Raw genomic sequence first — 27,023 nt, forward strand, 5'->3', positions numbered from 1 at the left:
GCGTATCTTATGCGTGTACCCCTTTGAAAATCTGCCCCATATTGCATACTCCAAATTGGAGATTAAATAGACATATTGCCAGCCAAAATACCTCTCTAGTATGTGTCTTCCTAAATGTAAAGATATAATTATAAAGAAAAATATGGTTCATTTCTTTTTTTTTTTATTTCTGAATTTTCAATACAAATAAAGTATTCATTTATAACAGAATAGAAACTTGATTAGTCATTAAAGGTAACAGTCTTACAAAGCATAGAAACCATAAAGTTATTCCATAATGGCTAAACTATAATCTCAAACTTCTCTCGTTTGGGGGGGGGGGGGATTAGATTTGAGGAATAATAACAACAAATTGAAAGAAGAAATGGTATAGCCCTGAAAAAGAACAGTTAATTTTCTTTAACAATTCTCTATGAGGCACCATTGGAAGAAAAAGAATAAAATCTCTTAAATGCTCAGGTGCAAAGAAAATGTAACAATCACTCCCCTTCCTTATAATACATTTGCAGGGGTAGCGCAACATAAAAGTTGCTCCTAAAGAAACTGTCTCCTGCCTCATACTTAAAAAGGCTTTATGCCTTTCTTGAGTGATCTTTGAGATGTCTGGGAACATACGTATAGTTATACCATGAAAGGGGGTGTTTAAATGCTGAAAATACTTAGACATAATTTTGCTAACATCCTGTTCTGCAATTAATGTAACAATCAATGTAGCACATTCAATAATTTCTATTGCAGAGGATTCAAGAAACATAGTAAGATTATCTACATCAAATTGATTTTGCTCTTGCGGAACATTTTCCCCTCTTTCAGCACTGGTTCTGGGAATGAAATAAACCTTATTTATCACAGGCATATCAGAGTCCAACATCTGAAGAGTCTCCCGGAGATATCTTTTAAAAGTTATTATGGGAAGCTCACCCATAATTTTAGGAAATTTGATCAATCTCACATTAAATCTCCAGTTCCAGTTTTCTAGTAATTCCAATCTTCTGGACAATGCAGTTCTATCTTTTATTGTTGCCTGATTGAAAGCTTGTATATTTCCTATTTCTGTTTCCATTCCATCCACTTTTTCTTTCATTACTTGCAGTGACAAATCTTGCTCAGAAATCTTATTGTTTAAAGAAGAGGCTATTTGTTCCATTCTCTGGTTGCTAGCTCTTACAGCAACTATCGGGCCAATCCTGTATCGTGCGGTAGGAAGAGCTGCGTTAGTGCCTACGGCACCCGCGGTTACCGCCCGCACAGAGCAGCTCACCTACCGCGCGATCCTGAAGCCTAATTATATGTAAATGTAAGCCGCGTCCGAAAAGCCTTAGTCCCGCGCAACCCAGGATACTGGATAGAGCGCCTATACAGGATCCTGGGTGCGCGGGCCTAAGGCTTCACGCCACGCTGGTATCTGTCATTTCAAATGTCATTTGAAATGACAGATACCAGGAAGCAACGGCGGCGACAGCGCAGAAGCAACGGCGAAAGGACTTTTCAGTGTCCCCCCTCCTCTCGGAGCAGGGCGCGAAAAGCTGCCTTGCTCCGGGAGGAAGGGGGACACTGACAGCGACGAAGCTTTCCCCCAGCCCGGACACCGGCGAAGCCAGAAGACAGCGGCGGCGAAACGACTGTCAGTGTCCCCCCTCCTCTCGGAGCAGGGCGCGAAAAGCTGCCTTGCTCCGGGAGGAAGGGGGACACTGACAGCGACGAAGCTTTCCCCCAGCCCGGACACCGGCGAAGCCAGAAGACAGCGGCGGAGAAAACGGCGAAACGACTGTCAGTGTCCCCCCTCCTCTCGGAGCAGGGCGCGAAAAGCCGCCTTGCTCCGGGAGGAGGGGGGACACTGACAGCGGCAAAACTTTCCCCCAGCCCGGACACCGGCAAAACTTACAATTTTGCAGCCATGAGCCACGAGCAGGAACGCGAAGATCTGGCTCCGATAGCTCCTCCCGACAAGATGGCCGCCTGCACGGGGAAAGAGTACAATTGGCCGCTCAAGACGTGATGTCGTGACGTCACGTCTTCAGCGGCCAATTGCACGCTTTCCCCGTGCAGGCGGCCATCTTGTCGGGAGGAGCTAAGGCAGGCCAGATCGTGTTCGTGCTCGTGGCTGCAAAAAAGTAAGTTTTTTGCCGGTGTCCGGGCTGGGGGAAAGTTTTGCCGCTGTCAGTGTCCCCCCTCCTCCCGGAGCAAGGCGGCTTTTCCGCCCTGCTCCGAGAGGAGGGGGGACATTGACAGTCGTTTCGCCGTTTCTCCATCGCTGCTTGTGCGCTGTCAGTGTCCCCCCTCCTCCCGGAGCAAGGTGGCTTTTCGCGCCCTGCTCCGAGAGGAGGGGGGACACTGACAGTCGTTTCGCCGTTCTTCTCCGCCGCTATCTTCTGGCTTCGCCGGTGTCCGGGCTGGGGGAAAGCTTCGCCGCTGTCAGTGTCCCCCCTCCTCCCGGAGCAAGGCGGCTTTTCGCGCCCTGCTCCGGGAGGGGGGAGAAGAGACAAGCGGCGAAACAACTTACTTGCACGGGGGAAAGCGGTCTCCGTGGCAGCCCCAGTCCTCTCCCCTCCTCCCGAAGCCAAAAAAAAAAAAAAAGCTTTTTTTTTTGGCTTCGGGAGCAGGGGAGAGGACTGGGGCTGCCACGGAGACCGGCACCCATGATCGCGGCCGGGGCAGGTGAGCGGGGGCTGGGGGAAAGCTTGCCACCTACCCTGACCCCTGCCTCTACCGCCTGGGTCAGGGTAGGCGGTAAGTTTGCAGGTTAAACGCGCGACAAAGCGGCAGGGAAAGGTAGCGTTAGTCGGGGCGCGGGTTACGGGATGCTAGGGGAATAGCTAATTCGCTCGTTTGCATGCAATATCGCGCTAATTCGCTCGTTTGCATGCAATATACATGCCGCGGGCGGAAGGGGTTACCCGGGGAATTTAGGACGCGGTAGGAGTAGGTTAAAGGGGATTCGGGATCGCAGGAAGGGCTAACGCGGCCGGAACGTGAGTTAAAAGCGGCTTAGGAGCAGGGTAAATGCAGCCGCACTTTACAGGATTGGCCCGTATGAGATTAGCAGAAAGTTCCCATAATGTCTCCATAGTTACCACTGCTGGTCTTATAGGGGTTTCTATGTGCTCACCCGATGAAACTGATGTTCCAGTGGCTGGTGCACTGGCTGCCCCTCGGCCAAATGTCTCCAGAAGACCCCCAAGAGGATTCTGGGCAGCTGCTTCGCTTCCTTCTCCCTACCTTCCTGAGACGCTGACTTCCTCATTCAGCGTCTCTAGAAGAGTCTCTGATGACATTCCCCTCTCAGCTGGTGATGGAATCACGGGAGGGCTGAGGGAAATCTCTGCCTCAGGCGGTGTTGAATTTCCTCCCTTGGGCACTGCAGCAAGGCTACTCCCCCCCCCCCCCCCCCCCCCGGTCGTTCCTGCTCCCGGAGTTCTGAAGGTAGTTATGAGCCTCTGTTCAGATAGCTGCGTTGAAATTATTTATTTATTTATTTAACAGTTTTATATACCGACCTTCATAGTAAATAACCATATCAGATCGGTTTACAATAAACAAGAATATAACTGGGGTCACAATTCAAGAGAACGAAAGGTAAACAATAGGTAGGAATGAGTCAAAGTTACAATCAACAGGGTAAGGGAACTTGGAAGCTTGCAGGAAGCTGGAAGGAAGACAAGGCAGGAAATAAATAAAAACAAAGTGATAACAAAGTGATAACATAGTGCGTGCGGGTTAAAGCTTAATGGTGCTTTAATCTGGAAGAGTCAGAGTCCATTTGTAAGAATAAACACCGTGACGGGTAAGCGTGAGGACAACTAGTGCTTGTCTGGTGGGTCGGCGAAGGCTTGGTGAAAGAGCCAGGTTTTAAGTCGTTTTCTAAAAGTTAACAGGCAAGGCTCTACTCTGAGGCTTGATGGGATGCTATTCCAAATAGATGGGCCAGCTATTGAAAAAGCTCTGTCCTTTGTCATCGAGAGGCGTGAGGCTTTAGTAGGAGGGAATTTCAGAGTGCCTTTGAGAGTATCTCTGGTTGGTCTGTTAGAGGAGTATAGTTTGAGTGGGATTTCCAGGTCGAGTTGAAGATGATGATGGATAGCTTTATGAATTACTGTGATCGATTTGTATAAAATTCTGAAATTGACTGGTAACCAGTGTAGGTTCCTGAGGATGGGAGAGATGTGTTCGCTGCGTCTGGTACTGGTCAGCAATCTCGCAGCCGCGTTTTGTAACATCTGCAGTGGTTTGGTAGTGGATTTGGGGAGGCCTAGGAAAAGGGCACTGCAGTAGTCTATTTTGGCGAACAGTAGCGCTTGGAGGACTGTCCTGAAGTCGTGGAAGAATAAGAGTGGTTTGAGACGTTTCAGAATCTGTAATCTGAAGAAACAGTCTTTGGATGTAGTGTTGACCATTTTCTTAAGGTTTAGTCGATTGTCTAGTATTACCCCAAGGTCTCTAACCTGCTTGCAGGTAATGTGAGGGCTGTGTGGTGATGGTGGGGAGATATTGATTTCGTTTGAGGAGATGTGGAGCAGCTCTGTCTTAGAGGCGTTGAGAACCAGGTTTAGGCTGTTAAGTAGGTTAGTGATGGATAGAAGGCAGTTGTTCCAATGGGTGAGCGCTTTTGAGATTGATTCTGTTATTGGGATTAGAATCTGTACGTCGTCTGCGTACAGATAATGAATTAGGTTGAGGTCTGTTAACAGTTGGCAGAGGGGGAGGAGGTAAATATTAAAGAGGGTAGGAGATAGGGAGGAACCCTGAGGTACGCCAAGAGTTGATTTAGTTATGGGTGACTCTTTATTGTTGATTTTGACTTTGAAAGTCCTATTGCTGAGGAAGGACTTGAACCAGTTGTGGGCAGATCCGGAGATGCCGATGTCTGTTAGGCGATCCAGCAGGATGGTATGGTTGATGGTGTCAAAAGCCGCTGAGATGTCTAACAGGATTAACAGAAAGGAGTGTCCTTTGTCTAACCCCATGATGATATGGTCAGTGAGTGAAATGAGAAGGGTCTCCGTGTTGCGTGATTTACGAAAACCATATTGCGATGGGTATAGGATCTTGTGGTCTTCGAGATATTCAGAAAGTTGGGTGTTTACCAGTTTCTCTGTTAGTTTGGCCACGAATGGGAGGTTCGAGATGGGTCTGAAATTAGTTAAAACATTCGGATCTAAGTTGTGTTTCTTGAGGAGTGGCTTGAGTGAGGCGGTTTTTAGACTGTCTGGGTAGCTTCCATGGGTTAGAAGACTGTTTATGATACTGGTCAGAGGTCCTGTGATCGCATTTGGGATGAGAAGCAGGAGTCTCGATGGGATGTTATCGGCCGGATGGCTTGATGGTTTCTGCCTTTTTAAAAGGGATTCAATCTCTTTGGTGGAGATTGACTCAAAACTGTCGAAATTAGGTCTGGTGAGAGATTGGGGATTCTCACGTGACTTGAGAGGTGTAATATTTGAAGGCAGGAGGGCGAGAGTATTTAAAATCTTCTGTTGAAAGAATGAGGCGAGTTCGTTAGCCTTGTGAAGAGCATGTTCATCTGGAATAGGTGGGGGGGTAGATTTGGTGATTTGTGTCACGTAGGCGAATAGGGCCTGGGCATCATATTGGAAATGATGTATTTTGTTTGCGTAGTATTCCTTTTTTTTCTGTAGAATGGCGGTCCTGTAGTGATGTAAGAATCCCTTGTATGTAGAAAGTGTAGAGGTGTTGGGGGTTTTGCGCCATCTGTTTTCTTTATGGCGTAAGGTCTGTTTCATTTGTTTAAGTTCAGCACTGAACCAGGGTTGATTTCCCTTTTTTGTTGGGTTGATTGTTTTGGAGACTATAGGGCACCATTTATTTGCGACAGCTTCTGTAATCTTTTGCCAGGAGGAAAGGGCTGAGTCGGGGTTGGCTAAATCTAAGTTAGAGAGTTCTTTGGAGAGCTGTTCGCTGAGGGTATCCGATGGACACGCTTTCCTGAATTGAATGGTGGAAAGGTGTGTGGCTGTGTGTGTCTGTTTGTGTGTGGAGAAGAAGGATTCTATCAGGAAATGGTCTGACCAGGGGATTGGGGTACAGGAAGGTTCTCCTTTGCAAGTGAAATTGGAGTTGATGAATATTTGATCCAGGGTGTGTCCAGCTTTATGTGTAGGGCTGTTGATGGTCGGAGTAAATCCCATAGCGCCGAGGGTGGTGAGGAGGGCTTCGCAGTTTGCAGAAAGAGGTGTTGCATTTGTATGGAGGTTGAAATCCCCCATGATCATTGTTGGAAGGTCTGAGTTAATATGTTTCACGATGGATTCTATAAGGGGTGAAGGATCCGTTTCAAGAACTCCCGGGGGAGCGTAGACTAAGAGTATTTGTAGATGTTTTGACTTGACTAGACCCATTTCCAATTTGGACTCAGTCTTGATTGAGAGAGCGGACAGTCTGAGTTCTTTCTTGGAGGCAAGAAGAAGTCCGCCTCCTCTTTTTTTGTGTCTATGGAAGGTGAAAATGTCATATGTCTGGATGGGTAGTTGGTTGGTTAAGGCTATGTCCGAGTTTTTTAGCCAGGTTTCTGTGATGGCACAGATGTCTGGGTTGGAATCCACAAGGTAATCATTGAGAATATGTGTCTTCTTGGTTAAGGATTGTGCGTTGAAGAGGGTGACTGAGAGAAGTGTGAGGCCTAGAAGTTGGTTTAATGGAGATGTCATGATAGGGATGATTCTTTTTTGTATGACGTTAGTGGTAGCAGTTGAAGGTATTCTCCTTTGGTTGTGAATGATGTTGTGAATGATGGGGATGTTGTAAGTGTGCATGATGCATGGACTTCAGGAGGAGGTTTGGTCTGAGACGAATGGTTGAAAGAAGGTGTCTGTCTGCTTGATGAGGTTGGGGAGTTTTTGGAAGAGATTGTAAGTTTGTTGGTTCGGCTGGAAGAGTGCTCTGTCCTCATTAGTTGTGAAAGGAGTTATCTGACAGATTGTTGGTGGTGTTTCAGTCCTTGGAGGTCGATAACGTGACTGTTTGGAGGGCTTTGCTTAGGTTATACATGCAAGGTGCTGTAAAGGCATTTCGGGTGAGAGCGTGGCAGAAGACGTTGGACTTACTGCAGAAGTTCCGCGTCCGCTTGGAGTAAACCTCTAAGGAGCGCCCATGAAACACGGAAACAATTGCTTCTGGGCTGCTCGAAGGGGCAGCTCGAAGGGGCGCTCAAAGGGGCAGGCCCCTTTGTCGCGCTCCTTCGGCGCGTGACGCTCGACGCGTGACGCCTAGATTGCTTTGGGCTTTATGGGAAGGCGGACGTCTTGGTCTCTCTTCGCTGACGTCATCGGCCGTGCGACTCGACTCGGGCGACTCGTGGCGGCAAGGGGAGGCCGGCTGGAGGTAAGTAAACTTCAGATTTGTAGCGTGTGTGAGCCTCGTGGCCGGTGTGGGGCCGTCGGAGGTAGGGCGAGAAGTTAAGGCCTTACCCCGATGGGTCCTGCGCCGGCTGCGCGGCCCTTCTCCCAGCGCCTACTGGATCGTGGTGCGGGGATCCGTTCCGTTTGTCGCGGTGATCGGCTGGCAAAAGGAGCGATTAGGGCTGGAGCGGAGGTTTAAATCCCCCGCCTTAGTTGCTCTTCGCTGACGTCATCGGCCGTGCGACTCGACTCGGGCGACTCGTGGCGGCAAGGGGAGGCCGGCTGGAGGTAAGTAAACTTCAGATTTGTAGCGTGTGTGAGCCTCGTGGCCGGTGTGGGGCCGTCGGAGGTAGGGCGAGAAGTTAAGGCCTTACCCCGATGGGTCCTGCGCCGGCTGCGCGGCCCTTCTCCCAGCGCCTACTGGATCGTGGTGCGGGGATCCGTTCCGTTTGTCGCGGTGATCGGCTGGCAAAAGGAGCGATTAGGGCTGGAGCGGAGGTTTAAATCCCCCGCCTTAGTTGCTCTTCGCTGACGTCATCGGCCGTGCGACTCGACTCGGGCGACTCGTGGCGGCAAGGGGAGGCCGGCTGGAGGTAAGTAAACTTCGGATTTGTAGCGTGTGTGAGCCTTGTGGCCGGTGTGGGGCCGTCGGAGGCAGGGCGAGAAGTTAAGGCCTTACCCCGATGGGTCCTGCGCCGGCTGCGCAGCCCTTCTCCCAGCGCCTACTGGATCGTGGGGCGGGGATCCGTTCCGTTTGTCGCGGTGATCGGCTGGCAAAAGGAGCGATTAGGGCTGGAGCGGAAAACCCTTATTTTCCCTTTACGTTTTGCAGGCATTGTTAGGTTATTTATTTCACAAGATAACAAAGTTCCCAGGAATATAAAGCACTATGCAAAATGAAACTGCTCAGTAACTCACTCACACAGCTCTGCTCAGGGCGCCATCTTGCCCCCAAATATGGTTCATTTCTTTCCACGACCAGAGGTGACAAGCACAGCGAAAGTTGATTTTGCTTGGGCAGTTCTCCAGCCATAGGGAAACAGGCCTCTCCCACAGCAACTGGCCTTGGCTGATGTCATGGGGGTCATCTGTCACCTGACCCTCGGCTCCTGAGGATTTCCCCCATAGAAGGCCTGCTAGAATGCGACACTAGCCTATCCAGTCTGAAAGAGACCCCCCACACTAGGCATGTCCTCCTATCTTACTGTATCTGCACCATACATTTCTTCTAAATAACACAAGGAAGTTTACCACTGTCAGCCAACACTAACAATAACTGCCACATCTCTCCAGTGCTGCCAACTCCTACCTGAAGAAAGTCACTAGATACACTGGAAAAAGTCCCCAGATGGAGTTAAACGTAGCTAGAAACATGTTGCTAAGTGATGGCACCAGCATAGCTGGGAAATTTTGAATTCTGGTCATCCTAAGATTGGTGCAGAATGGCAAGAGGTGGGGTGGGTGGGGGTAACACACATTCACTCTCTCGGATACACACACACACATTCTTGCTTGCTCTCTCTGACACACAAATACACTCTCTGTCACACACAATTTTCAGATTCAGGAAATGTTATTGGTGCACCCACATATACACACACACACACACACACACACCCCTTTAAGGAGGGGGGGGGGAGAAATGGGTGACTACCCTGGGCACTGCCCCCAACATGCTTGGGGATGAAGACATTCACATCAGTGTTCCAACCCTCTTCTAAGGTCAGACTTGCTTTTTTCATATTTAGGAGAATTTATTAGCTTAGTGCACACACATTTTCTCAATTTAATCTCTAACTTTCAGCTGTCAAATTTCCACACACTTGGAGATACTGTTTAATATTTTCACTGATGGGATTTTCGCCCATGTAACTTTTATGACCATTTTTCGCCATTACAAAAGCACAGAATATAAAAGCAGATAAGGACCCATCTAGTCTGCCCCGTCCACTTCCAAAGTGGAGGAGTAGCCTAGTGGTTAGAATAACAGGCTGTGACCCAGCAAAGCCAGCATTCAAATCCTGCTGCTGCTCCTTCTAACCTTGGGCACATCATTTCACTCTCCAAAATAACAAGCCAGAGGGAGAAAAATCTGCTAAATCTTGCTCAAAAACTGTCTCGCCTTTTCCACTTCCTCGCAAACATGTACTTTGCTGTCGAGCCAAATACTGAGGCGTGCGGGATATTGTAGAGAAAATTTGATCTATTTCTGCACAAGTGATGCACATAAGGGGCTGAAAGCTTTCCATTTCACTGAGACCAACATTGAATAGTCTTGAAACAACCGTATCAAATTGTCTTCATATTTTAGTTCCTTAATCTTCCTAGAAGTCTGCAGAATCAGCTGTTTGTGCGCGAAGTTAAGAACGTTTGCCAATGTGATTCTAGTTCTTGGGTCCTCATTTTGGTCGCTCTTCTCTGTACCTTCTCCATCGCAACTACATCTTTTTTGAGATGCGGAGACCAGAATTGTACACATTATATTTCCACACACCAAGACGGTGTGCACGTTCAATTTTAATAATTCCCTGTAGGGTCAGTATACCTAGTGCTTCCGGAAACCATTTTTCCAAACAATTTGCAAGAATGGCATTGGTGATTTCTTCAGTCAGGCCTACTATTCTGATGTTATTTCTGCAGGACTTATTTTCTAGGTCTTCTATTTTGACATCTTGGAGTTTTATAATCTGTTCTAGCTTGGCTATTCTACCCTCTTGTGCCACTACATAATCTTCTGCAACAGAGACCCAACACTCTACATTATCCAGCCTCAAGCTGAAACTGGAAATTACAGATTTTACATCTGCTATTTGCTCCAATATAGTGGAGAGATTTCCCTGTAAGGCAGCTACCACTGCATTGGTTAATTCTGCTATTGCTTCCTTCAGAAGGCCCGGTCCAGGAGAACTCACCACTGTGTTGGCCATTTTGACTTCTCCTCTGCTGGTTTTTTCTTTGTCTTTTTTTTGCCCCCTTAATTGGCATATTTCTAGGCGATTTATGCATAAAACTGTCAATCGACATAAGGGTTACTCATTTAAATCTTGAATTTGACTTCTTCCAGGGTCAGATTGCAGCAGAATGAAGAGAGTGGCACCCAGAGCCCTCAGAAACACTCCTCGCAGGCTCACCACATCACATGACCTCCACAAGGGCACTCTTAAACCTAAATCAAAACTATGACACAAACTCAGGCAGGAAACCTGTCTCCTAACTTTTAAAAAGAAACTCAAGACATGGCTCTTTGGTTGAGCCTTTCCCTGTTCCTAGACCAACAGCTCAACCCAGAATCTTTCCCATCACTTCTGTACATAAACAAGCACTAAGACACACAAATACGTCATAATGAGGTTGGCTCCTTTGCCTCCCACACCCTCTTCTGTATATAGTACGCTTTTATTGTTCACCCCTTCTTTATTTCCTATCCCCAGTTAATGCGCCCTTGTTACAATGTAACTTTATGCTTCATCAAATTCTGTCTCTTGTTATTTGGATATGGTTAAAAGCTTAGTTCTATGTAAACCGAGTTGATTTGATTTGTATCAAGAAAGTCGGTATATAAAAGCCTTAAATAAATAAATAAACTTTAAAGAAAACAGCTGAACATTTAGTAAAATTAAAAAACATTGACAAATAATTTACAACCTGATACAGCTGTGTTTTGACGTATTGCCTGCCTCAGGGATTAAGAAATGCCATACTGAGTCAGACCAAGGTTCCATCAAGCCCAGCATCCTGTTTCCAACAGTGGCCAATCCAGGCCATAAGAACCTGGCAAGTACCCAAAAAATTAAGTAGATCCCATGTTTCTAATGTCAGTAATAGCAGTGGCTTCACTTGGACAAGCAAAGCCAAATTACCATGGCTGGGTGACACACCCTGGAAACCACCCAAGGGGCAAAAACTGTGCCACAAGGTTGAGCAACCTAAAGTATGCAAAGCTGGTTCACTATTTGGCTAATCCCAAATGTAAAAAATTGCATCCTAAACCTGTTCAACCTCCTCAATTGATACTGATTGGTACACAAGATGAAAAGCTCTCAGTAGACAGGATCTACAGCACTGCACCAAAATTACGTTCCCAAAAATGATGTACCAACCAAAAAAACGGAAGGGAGAATTGGCAACATTAATACTCGCACATGCACATGCTCTGACACTGACATACAATCTCCCTCTGACACTGACACACAGTCTCCCTAAATCTGACAAAGACACACATGCGAACTCTCCCTCTAACACAGACACACATACTCTTGTGCTGCTGCTGCTCATATATTTTCTCTTCCAGTGGCCTGGCTAACGATCTTGCCTTTGCTGCTAGTCTTTTCCCAGTCTCCAGCAGCCGTGTCCTCCTAGAGCATTCCCAGCTCGATTCCCTCTGTCCAGACCGGACCTATGGCCTCTCACCTAGAAGCGTCATCAGGACGCATGCTACTATCAATACTACGAGTTTGATAATAAAGTTACAGTTCCTGGTTTGTTTTTCAGGTTGTGATTGGTTTTTTCTCCTTCCAGCACTGAGAGATCTGAGGTGACATCATCGCATTCTGCAGCACCTCCCCAGAGAGAGAGAGACCAAACCTGCAGAGCCAGTTTGGAGGAGTGAGGGGCTGCAGCAGAGGAAGAAAGGGCAAGCCCACTCCCCACAGCCCTCTAAGCTCTCGCTCACTTATTTATTGATTGATTGATTTTTATATACCGATGCTTCATGAATACATATCACACCGGTTTACATTAGTTAACAAATATTCATTTAAAAATATTTGCATTTCCAAAATTAAAATGAAAGGAAGTAAATTACAAAGTTTCACAATAATAAAAACATTACATTTTCCTGCGGCACTCTAGCCAGAGGAGGTCTCCCTCTCTTGCTCCCTCTTGCCTCCAGAGATGGAAATTTTAGAATTGCCAGAAAGAAGCTGGATTAGCTCCCTGTTGGGTACTCAGTTCTAAAATTTTAAATCGTTTTGACTACCTCCCAGCAGCAGTAAATAAAAAATTGTTTACATAAATAAAATCCCCATCAGACCCAGAAAGTTGAGGCACAGAACTGTTAATCTGCACTCTCCCTCCCCTTCCTCCACCCGCGGTGACTCACCTCTCCTGACGTCACCGTGACGTCTGTGTTTCACCCGGCATGCCCTGCGCTCCGCGGCCTGATATTAGCCCGACGCCGCGTCCCGGCTTGACAGTGCGATCTCGGTGCCTTGCCGTAGCATTAATCGTATTATTATTGTTGCCGGCGCCCTCAGCGTAAGGCTCTGACCTCATCTCAGGTTACCGACTTCTCTCTCTCTCTCTCTCCCGCTCCGTGGACGGTGAAGCTCTCGCTGCGGCCCGACGGCATCAGTGACCGGGATTAGCATCTCTGCTCCTCACTCTCTGCCCTCTCTGCGTTACGACATGGATCCGGTGGAGATCGCAGGGCCCGCGGCGCCTGTAGCCGCGCCCGGGTGGCCGCAGAAGGTGAGGGCGGGCAGCCGGGACGCGGGGCGCCGACTGCCTTCGCCATTCTCCTGGGGGGGGGTCGCTCCTCAGCCTGGGGAGGGGGAAGGACAGAGAGGGAGGGAGGGAGGGGGGTACCCCAGGCGCGCAGTGCAGGAGACACGCTTCACCCAGATCCTGTGCTCCCGATTAAAGAGAGCGCTCCCTGTTTTATGTTGAAGATTTTTTTTTTGGTTTATATTACTGTGATTACTCCCTTCCACTTACTGTTCGTACCCCGCCTTGAGCTCCTGTAAGAAAGGCGGGTCATGAGTGATTGTGAGGCGACCCGGCCCTGGTTATTTACCCCTGGCCGCGCTGAGCCGGGCACATCTGACAGATGGGGGGAGGGGAGGAGGAGGAGGAGGATTCCTCCCGATCTCGCTGCTGGGTGACGCATCAGGTGCGGACTCTCCTCCGAAGGGGGCGGGGTTTGTCTGTGGGCGGAGCAAAAACTGAAAGCTGTGGGTCGGCGCGTATGAGTCATCACGGGCCATTGTAGGGGGAGGGAGTCGGAATAGAAGGTTTCCGTATTCTGTGCGGTGTGACTGTCTCTATCAGTAGAAACTTAGAAGAGACTTTAGATTAAACCCCCCCCCCCCCCCCCCGCTGAAAGACTTTCGTATTTGAGACACTTGGTTCTAGATGACCTGAGACGGGTCAGCCTTAGCTCTTTAGCGCCAGATTGATAACTGTTTGTACTTTAACAGCTTAAGCCTATTTGTAACTAATAAAATTCCCCCCCCTCGAGAATGGGTAAGCCTGCAGTTTAAATTTAACTTCCTATCAGGTCGATACGTGCTGGGAGCGCACAATACAGACGAGTAAGGCGATCCAGCGATACAGTCTCCAGTTTCACGCGTCCTTAGCGCTTCGTAAAATAGACACATAACCCTTTCCACACGCAGCATGTATATGATGTGTAAATGAACGAATTAGCTGTATAATGAAGGAATTAGCTATTCCCCTCCGATACTATAACGGGCACTGATATTATCTCCTTAGTAACCTGCTGTTTTGCCGCGGCCTTAACGTGTTAGTTTACCGCCTCCCCCTAGTAGGTGTTAGGACTGTGAGTCTAGTAACAAATCCATCGACACCGCTTAAGATACTCAAAAACAATAAAAAAAAAAGCGATACAGAGATCGAGAAAATGTAATGCTGTGGGACACATAAAACCTGTCAGAAAAAAAATAAAAATTTTTAAATACCTGTCGGAGGGCCGTGTGGGTCCAGGCGGCCGGTGGCGGGAGCCGGGGGGCGGGTGGTCGCGTGTTAAATCTAGGCCGGGTTGCACAGACGCGCATTCATCCAGGCGGAGGAGCCGGCGGCGAAAGCAGCCGGCTCCTCCGCCTGGATGAATGAATGCGCGCCTGTGCGACCCCTGCGATTCGGCGCTCAAGGCGTGACGTCACGACGCCCGACGTCACGGCATGTGACTGCCTTGAGCACCGAATCGCAGGGGTCGCACAGGCGCGCATTTATTCATCCAGGCGGAGGAGCCGGCTGCTTTCGCCGCCGGCTCCTCCGCCTGGATGAAGGCATGACGTCACGACGCCCGACGTCACGGCATGTGACTGCCTTGAGCACCGAATCGCAGGGGTCGCACAGGCGCGCATTCATTCATCCAGGCGGAGGAGTCGGCTGCTTTCGCCGCCGGCTCCTCCGCCTGGATGAATGCGCGTCTGTGCGACCCGGCCTAGATTTAACACGCGACCACCCGCCCCCCGGCTCCCGCCGCCGGCCGTCTGAAACTAACGCGCGGGCATAACCCTTCCCTAACGCTTCACAGCCGCGGCATGCATTTGCATGCAATTAGAAGAGAGTATCAGGCGCTAGGTCAAGAGAACTGTGCGTGCGGGGAGGAAGGGTGCGCCTGACACTGCCGCACTGTTTCTACCGCGGCCTTACAGTATCGAGCCGTATATATCTTAATAGAAGGCAAAACGATTAGGCATGGTTAAAAGGTGAGGTGAAAGAGGCTATTTTAGCCAAAAAAAAACCCCATCTTTCCCTGTACATACCCGGATCAGTCCATCCAGACCATGGGTTGCTCTTCTTGTCCAGCAGATGGAGACAGACCAAAACTGAAAGGGTATCTTATATCAGGACAGAGCCTACCCTGCAGCCCTTCAGTATGACCATTGTCAAAGCAGATAAGAATAAAGATAACCAAGAAGAAGAAGATCAAGCAAGTATCCAAAACACTCAAGTGGGTAACCAACTAACCAATAAGAACCATGAATGAATGCAGTAGGAGAACGCTCTTGCATATCCTTAATCATCAAACAGAGATGCTTCCGGTGTCCTTAAGATAATGATAGGTATCCGTCATCCAGAGACCTGCAGCAAAAGCTTCACGTGGACGGCAGAACAAAATACAGGGAAGGGTGTCTGGACTGATCCGTGGTACTACAGGAACGAAAATTAACAGGTAAGAACAAATTTTCCTTTCCCTGTACGTCACTGGATCAGTCCAGACCATGGGCTGTACCAAATCTTCCCTAAAATTGGGGGGACGGACAGTCCCGCTTGAAGCACCTGTTGACCGAAAGTGCCAGAAACCGGTGCTTGCACATCCAGACGGTAATGACGAGCAAAGGTATACAAGGATTTCCATGTAGCAGCCCTGCATATTTCCTGTGGAGAGACAGATTGACTCTTCGCCCATGAAGTAGCCTGAGAACGTAAATAATGAGCTTTTAAGCCCTCAGGAACCGCCCGACCTTGGCAGATGTAGGCCGAAATCGCCTCCTTCAACCATCGGGCAATTGTGGTCTTAGAAGCTTGTTTGCCCCTATTTGGACCACTCCAGAGAACAAAAAGATGATCGGAGACCCGAAAGTCATTGGTGACCTGGAGGTAGCACAGTAACACACGTTTCACGTCAAGCCGGCGAAGATTTACGCCAACTGAACTCGTGATGTCCTCAGGAGAGAATGAAGCACAGTCCAAATCTTCCGTGTCAGTGAAGCAGAGTCTTGGGGGATGGGGGCTGAGGCAGCTATGAAACAAGCTGCAGTGGGTAGGGAAAAAGAAGAAAGGAGATGGCTAATTCTATAATTATAGATTCTAAAAGGCAGATTTGTACTGTCTACCCAGTTTAAAAAGTCATTTAAAAACCAATTTGTATTCCCATCTTTTGTGTACATCTGAATCCTTTGTTTTTAATTCCGTTCTCATATTCCAGTTGTTTTATTACTTAGCCATTTCCTTTCTTCTTTTTCCCTACCCACTGCAGCTTGTTTCATAGCTGCCTCAGCCCCCATCCCCTAATACTCTGCTTCACTGACACGGAAGATTTGGACTGTGCTTCCACGGACAATTGCTATTCATCAGCTCTCAAACTGCTTCAATTTGACAGACTACTGAGTCCTTCAGTTAGCTGTCACAACTTTGAAGGCACCGTCGGGGTCCTTGGTATCGTGTCTGGTGTTGCCTATTCCAGTTTCTGGTCCCTCAGGGGGCTCGGTGCCCTCGGTGCTCAAGCTGAGAGGCCTGGGCAGGAGCCTTCCACAAGGGTCTGTCTCCAGGGGACCTTAATGAGGGTTATGCCCTGTATGACCCATAGGGGGATGATACCTCGAGTCTTCCTCTGATTCATCCTCTCCAGTGCAGAAGCGCTGGTCCCCGCTAGAGGACCTGACCTTTGTGGCCTTTGTCTGGGCCATGACGGAAGCCATTCCATTTCAACTCCAGTTGGAGGAGGATGCCCGACATAAGATGTTGGAGGTCCTCCAGTTTGTCGATGCCCTGAAGGAGGTAGTGGCAGCAAGGGTGGGGGTTCTACTTGTGCTATTTCCTGATTCCAAAGAGAACAGGGGGACTCAGTCATATTTTGGATCTGAGAGCCTTGAAGAAATTTCTACGAAAAGAAAAATTCAAGATGGTCTCGCTGGGCACCCTGATACCCCTCCAGCAAAGAGGGGACTGGCTTTTGCTCCCTTGATCTAAAGGATGCATACACCCACATTGAGGTCTTTCCAGGTCATAGGAAGTATATGCGGCTCTTCGTGGGCGAGAGGCACTTCCTGTACAGGGTGTTGCCTTGCTTCAGCCCCGTGGGTCTTCAAGAGTCTGGCAGTAGTGGGTGCGCATCTCCACCAACTGGGGGTGCACGTGTTTCCTTACTTGGATGACTGGCTGGTCAAGAGCACTACTTAGAGGAGTCTTCATCACTAGGGGAAGCAGAAGATACGCATACAGAAGGTCCACGTCTGGGATCTCTCTGGGAACCTCCCCTGACCTGATCTTGCGGGGTCGGGGCAAGCTGTGCTATCCCAGCCTCAAGGCGTTGTCTCTGACAACCTGGATGTTGAAAGGCTAGTTCTGCAGCCCCTGGACCTCTCTGAAGACATGTCTTGGGTCCTGGTGGCTACCAGGAAGTCTTACAGCCTGAAGTAGAAGAGGTTTTCTGTCTGGTGTGAGAGCCACTGCTTGGATCCATTTGCCTGCTCCACTCTGAAGTTGCTTGACTACTTGTTGCACCTTTTGAAGGCTGGTTTAAAGACCAGCTCAGAGTACACCTGAGTCCCATCAGTGCTCATCACCAGGGTGTAGGTGGTATGCCAGTCTCTGTGCAGCCCATAATGGGGCAATATATGCGGGGTTTGCTTCAGATAAAGCCTCCCCTGGGACCTTAATGTGGTGTTGGCTCGACTCCTGCAACCTGAAATACCTGACCTGGAAGGTCATCTTCTTGGTTGCGGTCAGCGAGCTTCAGGCGTTGGTGACGTATCCGCTCTACACAATTATTTCATGATAGGGTGGTCCTGCGTACTCACTCTAAGTTCCTGCCTAAGATGGTGACTGATTTTCATCTTAACCAGTCATTCGTTCTGCCCACCTTTTTTTTTCCCAGGCCTCATTCGCACCAGGGCGAACGGGCTCTGCACAGCTTGGATTGCAAGAGGGCCTTAGCTTTCTACCTTGAGTCGACAGCAGGTCACAGGCAGTCCACACAGCTGTTCATCTTTCGACAAGAAAAGACTGGGAGTTGCAGTTACCAAGAAGACACTATCAAACTGGCTGGCAGATTGTATTCCCTTCTGCTGTGTGCAGGCTGGCCTTCAGCTTGGAGGCCATGCTCTGTAAGAGCCATGGCGGCTTCGGTAGCTCACTTGCGAGCAGTTCCTGAAGCCAAAATCTGCAAGGCTGTGATGTGGAGTTCTCTCCACACTTTCACCACCCACTACTGTCTGGACAGGGGTGGCCGACCATGATAGCTTCGGCCAATCTGTCCTTCGGAATCTTTCAGCTGTAGAACCCAACTCTTCCTGCCTAGGGCCCATTGTTTGGATTCAGGCTGTTACCAACAGCACCGTCCGTTTTTTGTACCCGTTGGCACCTGGTTAGGTGCTTGTTGGTTCTTGTTGCTCGGGAGTAGCTTGGGGCTTGATATTCACCCATGTGAGGACTAACATCCTGCTGTCCTAGGAGAACATCTGTTACAGGTAAGCAACTCTGCTTTACCTTTTCAGTAATTAGCAGCAAGCTGATGAGTAGGTACCTGAATGTAATTCACTTTGAAGTGCCAAAAAGCGGAATATAAAAATAAAATATAAATAAATATTACTAAAAAACTTCCTCTCCAAAGTATAGTGCAGTATTCTAGAATGGCAGCAAATACATTTTGTAAGATCCAATGTTCATTGCATTGAGAGAGAGATTGTTAATGTTATCCTGCTATATCTTAGTTTCCATGGCAGTTTTGTGACATTATAGCATGTTTCATAAGCCCACTTGCGTGTTTAAGGTGCATTTACACACGTAAAACCCAGTTTTTAAGCATGTATTTTCTTTTGAAAATTACCCCCTTGGTGAATTAGGTCTTTGTTGGAGAGTGACTAAAACTGGGTTTGATTAACTATTCTGGTACAGAAACTAACTGCATTCTCAAACTGTCATTTTTGTCATTGGTATCTAATTGGTTAAACAAACACTTTTTTTCTTCCTAGTGCATTGGGATTTTACTACTTAATGTCTGTTTTATTTTTATGGTGAAGTGTACTGCAGAATTTCATATGCCATAGATTTATGGAATTCAATTATATAAAGATCTAATGTTTTGGAGGGCTTTTACTATAGGGCATCTAGGCCTGAACACCTCTCTTCTCTGCTGCAAATAAACACACACACTTTTTGCAAGCCAAGATATACATGCCATTACATGGCATGCGTTCTTTTACTTGTTGGGTTGCTGGATGGTTTTCAGAAGCACCTGCAGGAAAGGTGTTGAAGGTGAAAAGCATTTTAATTTCATTTCTTTAATTACAATTCCTAAGGGACAACTGTGAGTGCTAGAACATAAGTACATCTTAGGGAAATTAAATTGATCATATAAATTGCTTGAAAAGGTAGCACAAATATACTTTTTTTGAGCTTGACTGATCACGGCCAGATTTAAGAATTTTGCATTGGTAGGCAAAGTTGGAGCGTGGGGGTCATCCCTTTTTCCTACCATCCCTCAAAATCCCAGAGTGCAGCAGCACTCCCCTGAGCAGGCTCCTCCTTGGCACAGTTGCACTCCTCTTTTTCTGCCTGGGTATTTGGTGCCTTTGGCAACTGCTCTTGTTGCCCGTGTCCAAATCTAGGTCTGTGAAAGATAGTGACCACGTCACAAACCTAACAGACTATGTAGAGATATTTAGAGGAGACTGTTTATGAGGATCTTGTGTCTTCCATGGCTTTCAAAGGAGGCGTGGCCTTCTGGAGCGGTCACCCAACTTGTCATGTTAGTCTCTCAATTTTAAATATTATTATGTATTTATTTAGTTATTTATTTATTTTTTGCAGTGTCCCTGGGGTGCCCCAGCAACTGTAGTAATCCCGTGCTCCCTGTCTGATGTCATGAGTGAAGAATTGGCAAAGGAGTTGCAGCAAGAAGAAGAAAAGCTTGTCTTCTCGGAAACTGTGGTGTAAGTTGCGTAAAAGAAATTGCGAACACTGAAAATACAGCAGCAGAAGTTCCCTTTTATCTGGTTGAGATATCAAGAAGTCAGCATTCGAAGCTGAGCTGCTAAAGTTCAATGGGCTTTGCATTATTCTGTGTGCAGATACTGCACAGGGTTACTACCATTTGCTCTTTCTGGAGCAGAGCTTAAGGGTGGGGGCTGAGCCAGTATTTGAGGTTCAGTCGTTACTGTGCTGTATTGGGTTAAACTCTGCATTTATAACACAGATATGATGGTTCCTTGCTTCCAGAATTATGTTGGTGATGATGATTTCAAGAGTTAATCTTGTCCAGTAAACACAGTGCATTAAAATAATTGATATCCCCAAGAATATCTGCAAAAATAGTTTTGTATAAGGGCCTTGAAAAATCTGCAGAAAACAAGGTTCATTAAACTTAAAGCAATGATCAAAAGTTGCCATAACTTTATTTTTATTATATATATATATACATTTGTTACTCATCAAAGTGTTCTTAAGTGTTCATATGCAAAAACAATGCTGCACAAATGTTTCTTATGGGAAGGGGGAATACTTCTAAAGTTATGTGACATAATTAGGCCATCACTCCAAGCAATGAAGTCCAGCAGAGAGGAGTAATCCAATGTAGGCCATATTTTGAACTATGATTTAGGGAAACTATGTCTCTTTCTGCAAAACGGTTCCAAGGCAAATTCTTAAATACGCCAAACCTTTACAGTCCGCTTGTGCTTGTAAATGCAAGCTCTGTCCGGAAGCTACTCTGCACTGGATATAAAAGGGCAATTCCCTGTATGAAGCAGATTAGTCTAGACTCCTGGGTTTTGCCTCCCTGCCAGCAGATGGAGACAGAGAAAGTTTCATGGACACTGTACATAACTCAGTGTACCACCTGCAGTCCCTCAGTATTTCTGTCTCCGGTAGATGGTGTAAATCCTGTAGTCTGGAGAAAGAGAGAAAAAAATTAAGAATTTCTGGATCCTCCTTGGGAATTGTGAGGTCTTGATGGGGCCATCCCCTCTTGGTTTGAGGCAGATGAGCAGGGAGTTGATGACCCTTCTGATAACTTGATAACTCGGTCCGGAGGTCCGTGGGTGGACATCTGGTGGTCCAGATCCCTCATCACCCCATGAGACAGCGGTGGAACCTGCTGTCAGTTCTGCATTGCAAGCCCAGTAGAGTTGGGAAGAATCCCTTTTATACAGTTTGTCCTGGGCTGGGTTGCTAAAGTTTGGTGAAAGATTGATTATAGCTAGTGGTCTGGCTATTTTCTGATTTGCCAAGCAGCCTGTGCTCCCAACCAGAAACTCTGCACCAAAGGAAAATATTGGTTTCTATTTATTTGCTCTGTTTAAAAAAAAAAAAAAAAAAAAAAAAGTAACTAGTTAGAAAAATCTGTGCAGCATGAACCCAGATGCTGCACAGATTTTTCTAACTAGTTACGTTTTTTTTTTTTTAAACAGAGCAAATAAATAGAAACCAATATTTTCCTTTGGTGCAGAGTTTCTGGTTGGGAGCACAGGCTGCTACCTTAGCAGCTCGATGAGCCTAGTGATGGGGTTTTCAGCAGCTTCTCTGCTTGTGCAGGAGACTGGCTGTTAGCTTTGTGGTGCTAAGGGACTGTTCTCCTGCTTGCCATTGAGGTGCTGCTGGTGGTGCACAGGTGTAGGGAGGAACAGTGTGAGGCAAAAGCAGCATGGCCTTCGGGAGGTCTGCAACGAGCATGGCCGTACTGTTAGAACGAGCCTTGCGGATGATGGGGTCTAGAACTGAGACTTTCCCCGTTAGTGTGAAAACGGCAGCCATTTTTGATTCCCTGGCAAGGTCCCCTCCTCAACTATCACTGGCGTTTCCCTGTCCTGCAGAAGTGCAGAGAGGAACTTGCAGCAAGGAGGAATCTCTGGTTCTGATAGAAGTCTTCTGCCAGTTTTAGTTTGCTTATGCGCAAACATTTTTTGCGGAACAAGCAGCTGGGGATGCTGGCTCTCGGCCCCAGTCTCCACTGATTCTTGGCCAGTTAAGAGGCCTAAGCTGTTCAGGCCTTAGACTTTCAGTTCCAGATATTGAACAGATCCTGGCCTAAAAGCGCTGAAGGTGCAGGTTGCCTTTGCTTAGTCATGTAGTAGGCCAAGGCAGCAGTTCTTTTCCCGTGTGCGTAGGCAGGTTCTCGCTTTCTCACAGTGTGGTGGTTTGCATGCGCAGGGACTTCAGCGCGTACATTTGCGGCCTAGACTTGAGCACATATTTGCGTAGGTACTTGTGCACAACCTAAACTGGAGTACGTATTTGCACAGGTACTCATGCGCGTATGACCACATCCTAGTCTTGAGTTCAGGGTTGTGCATGTACTCCCTGGTGACATTGGTGTGCATGCAGGAGGTCGCCTACAGCTGAAGTTCAGGAGAGCCAGGTGCCAGGGATAAACAGTTCCAAGCGCCTTGCTATCTGTGAGGCTTGCCGTGTTATAGTAATTCAGTCTTCTCTCTCGCTCGCTCTCTCGCTCTGTTTGTCAGTGCTATTTAGATGTTCAAAGCAATTTGATTACTACAACCTTTGTCCATTTTGTAACATCCCCCTGGCCTATGGTGTTTCGAGAGTGGGAGATGAGGCAATGGTCTGTTCTCCCTTGTTCTCAAGGGAAGAATCTTTCCAACCTCCCTGTTGGAAAGCGAGAGAGAGCAAAGTTGGGCCTATGGGCATGGTATAGATTCTTCCTTCTCCTAAGTGGAATGTTTCCAGGCCTGCACACATTTCTGCAGGGGTGCCCAGTGCAGATGAAGCACCCTACTATGTAGGGATCGTGTGCCCAGGCCTCCCATTTGTCAGTTATGGAGGGCAAATGCCGCAGAGAGGCTGTCCCTGGTAATGTGCAAGGGGATGTGGATCACGAAACATTGGAGGATTCCGATGGGGAATTAGCTTTCTCAACTGTAGAAAAGAGAAATTGCATATGATTGAGTCACATTGGATTCTGCTCAGACTTTTTTTCCCCAAAGAGATGTCTTCCTGAGTTTGTTGGCCGGAGGTCAATTTTAAGCATTCTGTTGTCCCCGTCTCTCTCTTCCCCCCCCCCCCCCCCCCCCCCCCCCCATATCCAATTCAAGAGATATTGGATTTAAAGAAGGTAAATTCGGCTCTCAAGGTTCCCTGTTTATCCCAGGACAAGCAGGATGATAGTCCTCACATATGGGTGATGTCACTGGATGGAGCCCTATCGCAGAAAACTTTGTCAGTTTCTAGAAACTTTTGACTGGCACACTGAGCATGCCCAGCATGCCATGATCCCTCGAGCCACAGGGGTCTCCCTTCAGTCTTCTTTTTTCGCAGTGAAGGAGCCCTGTGTGGTAGTTTTCACACATTATTTTTCTTAGAGGAAAAAGTTTAAAAAATATTTAAAAGTTATGTCTTCAGGTTCTCCCAAACTCACATTGACCTCTATGGGTTCCTGTCGGGTCTCACTCTGTTCTCAAAGTGTTGCTGCACGCTGCATATTACCTGGGCTGATTTTACCCATCTGGGTCAGATCTTCTCCTCCAGTCTCCTCTTCAGCAAGCCGCGAGTTCCAATCCACTCGGGGTGGCGGCTCCAAGCTCACCCGTCCCAGAGCTCTCCTGCTCTACCCTCGAAGACTCCAGGTGTAAACCGCTTCGAGTCTGGTCAGGCGGGGACAATTCGCTCTGTGCTGGAGGCACCGACCGGATCGGCTCGCCAGGGCTCAGGGTGACGTCCAGTGTCAAGGGGGAATGCGCTCGCTCTTCCAACATCCCCCCCCCCCCCCCCCAGCGACCAGCCCCGATGGTGTTCCAGTAGCTCCTGTCAGGAAGCCCTCTATGAGCGGCTGGGAAGGGTCCAACACCAGAGAGCTAGTCATCACTCCCCGGATTTTCCCCTTTCCCTTGGTATGGGGCATTTTCAATAGGTAAGTTCAAAGAAGAAAAATGCTGTGCAGGAGCTCTCTTCCTGAACGTCCTATCAGGCGGCCATCTTGCCATAGACAATCTCCAGTCTCATGGTACTTGGACAAAACTCGAAGCAACATTTCAAATCAATTTCCTAGAGCTTTGAGCTATACGTTATGCTCTACATGCGTTCAAGGACTGCCTTTCCCACAGACAGACAACACAGTTGCCTTGTGGTACCTGAACAAACAAGGTGGCACAGGCTCGTATCTCTTCTGCCAAGAAGCAGCACAGATTTGGGACTGGGCCCTGAAACACTCCACGTTTCTCCGAGCCACTTATCTAGCAGGCATACACAATGTAGTTGCAGATCGCCTCAGTCGTCAGTTCCATCCCCACAAGTGGTCCTTGGATCCTTTAGTAGCGACCAGAATATTCAAATGTTGGGGGTCAGCCAACAATAGCCTTCTTTGCATCCCACCTGAATCACAAAGTGGACAGTTTCTGCTTCCTATACAAGCAGACAAACAGGCTAGCCAGGGACGCCTTAGCTCGGCCCTGGAATTCAGGCCTTCTATACACATATCCCCTGATACCGCTAATAACCAAAACACTAGTAAAGATACAACAGGACAAAAGGGCAATGATACTCATAGCCCCATATTGGCCTCGACAAGTATGGTTTCCCATACGTCTCGACCTCTCGATCAGAGCCAATTCGCCTAGGCACAGCTCCCACTCTCTTAACTCAGGATCAGGGCAGGTTGCGCTATCCCAACCATTAATCCCGATCTCTAACAGCCTGGATGTTGAAAGCTTGATCCTTCAACCACTCAATCTTTCAACTAATGTCTCTCAAGTACTTGTAGCTTTACGTAGACCTTCCACATGAAAGACCTATCATTGTAAGTGGAAAAGATTCGTGCGTGCACCACGTGGTGAAAGAATTGACCCATTTCCTGCGCAGGGCCACTGGTTGAAACAGGTGGTTTCATGGTCATCATTCACTGATGCAGTAATTGAGATCTTGAAAACGATAGGACGGTGTATTTCATTCTTTTGTTCTGCCTTTGGTATTGGAGAAGAAAACCTGATTGCTTTTACCTCTTTTTAAAATTCCACCAGTTAAGTGTGACAGAATCCATTCCCCAGTCACTCAGTCCACATGCACCTGTTGTATTTTCCCAAAATAAAACTAATCATGCATAGTTTATACTCCATCTCAGTTGAAAGGTGTTGGGTTTGTGCAGGCAGTTTCATTGAAAGAAAGGAAAAAAATGTTTTCAATTGCTGGTTTGAGTTGCTCGTGCTCTGTATGATGTCTCTTTCACCATGCCTAAAGTAGAGGGTGTGAAGGAAACAGGAATGTAAACCAATGCTGATGGATGTCCCCCCTTGTGTGGTTAGGGCTGAGGAGGGGCCCTTCCTTGCAGAAGATGCTGACACATCCAGTGACTTGATGCTGGCCCAGATGTTGCAGACCCAGTTTGACAGGGAATATGATGCACAGCTTCGGCGAGAGGAAAAGAAGTTCAATGGCAACAGCAAAGGTACAAACAGTGCAGATTTAATAAATAAAATGCAGTCTTCCGATGTCATGAACTGCTGCTCCAGGCAGGTTATCAAAACGTATAACAAAAATAATACAGTCAGACAAAAGAAATGCACAAACCATCAACTAAAATGAAACTTAAAAACAAAATCTTAAATCAATTTAAAAGAGAATTTCTCACCAACTAGGATAAATATGAATCTGCACCACTCAAAAGCTAGAGTAAAAAAACCACACTTTCCGCTGTTTGCAAAAGCTCACATAGTCTAATATTAATCAAATCTCCCTGGATACAGATAAACCCTAATTTCATCCCTTGTAATCTCTACATATCTGACTGAACTTTTATTGCCCTTCATTCCTGTTCTCACCTTGGCTTTACTACATTCTCTTGTGGTGGTCACCATTGGCAGCTGAGCATGCCCCTGCCGTCCAAGTTGGCCATTTTCTGATTTCCCCCACCCCCCTTTATGTTCAAGTTTCATCTGATTTCTGACTCTTCTCCTGCGGTTAGTCTTTAACTACAGCTCTTTGCACTCTTCCATGCTTCATGTCTGTAAAGTAAGGCCTTACCACTCCCCTATCACCCACTCAGGGCTAACCCCTTCTTTATATAGAGGGAAGATGAGTATTGCTTGGCAGGACCACCTGCACATGTGCCCCTACAGTGGCAACCTCCCAACCACCAAATGGGTTCCTGCTTGTCTCTGGCAAGTACCCTGCTCCACAAACTAGTCCTAGATGTTTCAAGGGACCCCCACAAAACTCAGTGGTTATATAATACCTAAGAGACCAATCCCCAAATATTGAGTTCACTAATTTGGTCATAAGGCTAAGAAGTTAAGAAAAAAAGAGGAACAGTGGACACGTAAAATATAATCTGCAGACAAGAAGTAAAGAAAAAGGGATCATACACATTAACACTACCTAATTAAGGTTTACTTTAACTAACTAGCCAGTGCTCAGGGAAGCCTGGTAAGCATCAACAGCATACTGTTCAGAAGCGGGCCAGGGTCCTGACACAGGTCTGATCGACTTTGCTTTTCAGTAAAGATTGGAGATTTCCTGGTACGTTTTTAAGTCAGCTCTTCTTGGGCTGGGTCTGTGTATCCAATTAGAACTCAGGAAACTGGTTTCCTTAACCAATACTGCTGAATGTTAGTCTCCATGAGGAGACTAGGGGCTCAGGAAGTCCAATCCTCATTTTGGATTAAGGCAGCAAGAGAAACCCTTTCAGTCCTGACTGCCAATAACTGCAGGAGTCAAAATGTCACCTGCAGGTTAGCTTAAGAGTTTTAAGGGAAAGAAGCTCTCTGGGATAAAACAAAAGGTCTCAGGACAAAACCAAGCACAGCAACAGGCACATAGATCTTCTTTTATTTTTATTCTGTATTTTGTACCATTTTATTGCTTTCGTTACAACTGTAAATTATTTTAGGGTTACTTAATACTGTGATCCAGATCTGCTAAGCATTTTTTTCCATCAACAATTTTAGGGTGGGGGGGCGGGGATCTTCTAGTACATCTGATTCTTTCTTTGAAAGGTGATATGTAAAATTGTGTTGTATTGTTGTAGTTTCAGTTTCCTTCGAGAATTATCGGAAGGTGCACCCTTATGAGGACAGTGATAGCTCGGAGGATGAGGTTGACTGGCAGGACACTCGTCACGATCCTTACAGAGCAGGTAAGCTGTGCGGTGGGTGAGTTTTTGGACCAGGAAGATATTCTTTGAGACTGACTGTCAGTTCCACAAGATTTTCAGAATCAATAATTCCCTGTACGTACCAGGATCAGTCCAGA

At 47.3% G+C, this 27,023-nt stretch overlaps 1 protein-coding gene across 1 annotated transcript in view; it reads left to right on the forward strand.

Moving 5' to 3' along the window:
• Positions 1 to 12,473: 12,473 nt before the first annotated feature.
• Positions 12,474 to 27,023, forward strand: part of RIOK3 (RIO kinase 3) — a 44,035-nt gene continuing 29,485 nt past the window's right edge. Inside the window, exons 1-4 of the mRNA XM_029591127.1 lie at positions 12,474 to 12,824; positions 19,638 to 19,759; positions 25,079 to 25,221; positions 26,800 to 26,907. Of these exons, the coding sequence (XP_029446987.1) occupies positions 12,762 to 12,824; positions 19,638 to 19,759; positions 25,079 to 25,221; positions 26,800 to 26,907 (436 nt within the window). The 5' untranslated portion in view covers positions 12,474 to 12,761. The remainder of the gene's footprint in view (positions 12,825 to 19,637; positions 19,760 to 25,078; positions 25,222 to 26,799; positions 26,908 to 27,023) is intronic.

This window comes from Rhinatrema bivittatum, chromosome 2, assembly GCF_901001135.1.
Source record: "Rhinatrema bivittatum chromosome 2, aRhiBiv1.1, whole genome shotgun sequence".
In the NCBI taxonomy this organism is placed as follows: Eukaryota; Metazoa; Chordata; class Amphibia; order Gymnophiona; family Rhinatrematidae; genus Rhinatrema; species Rhinatrema bivittatum.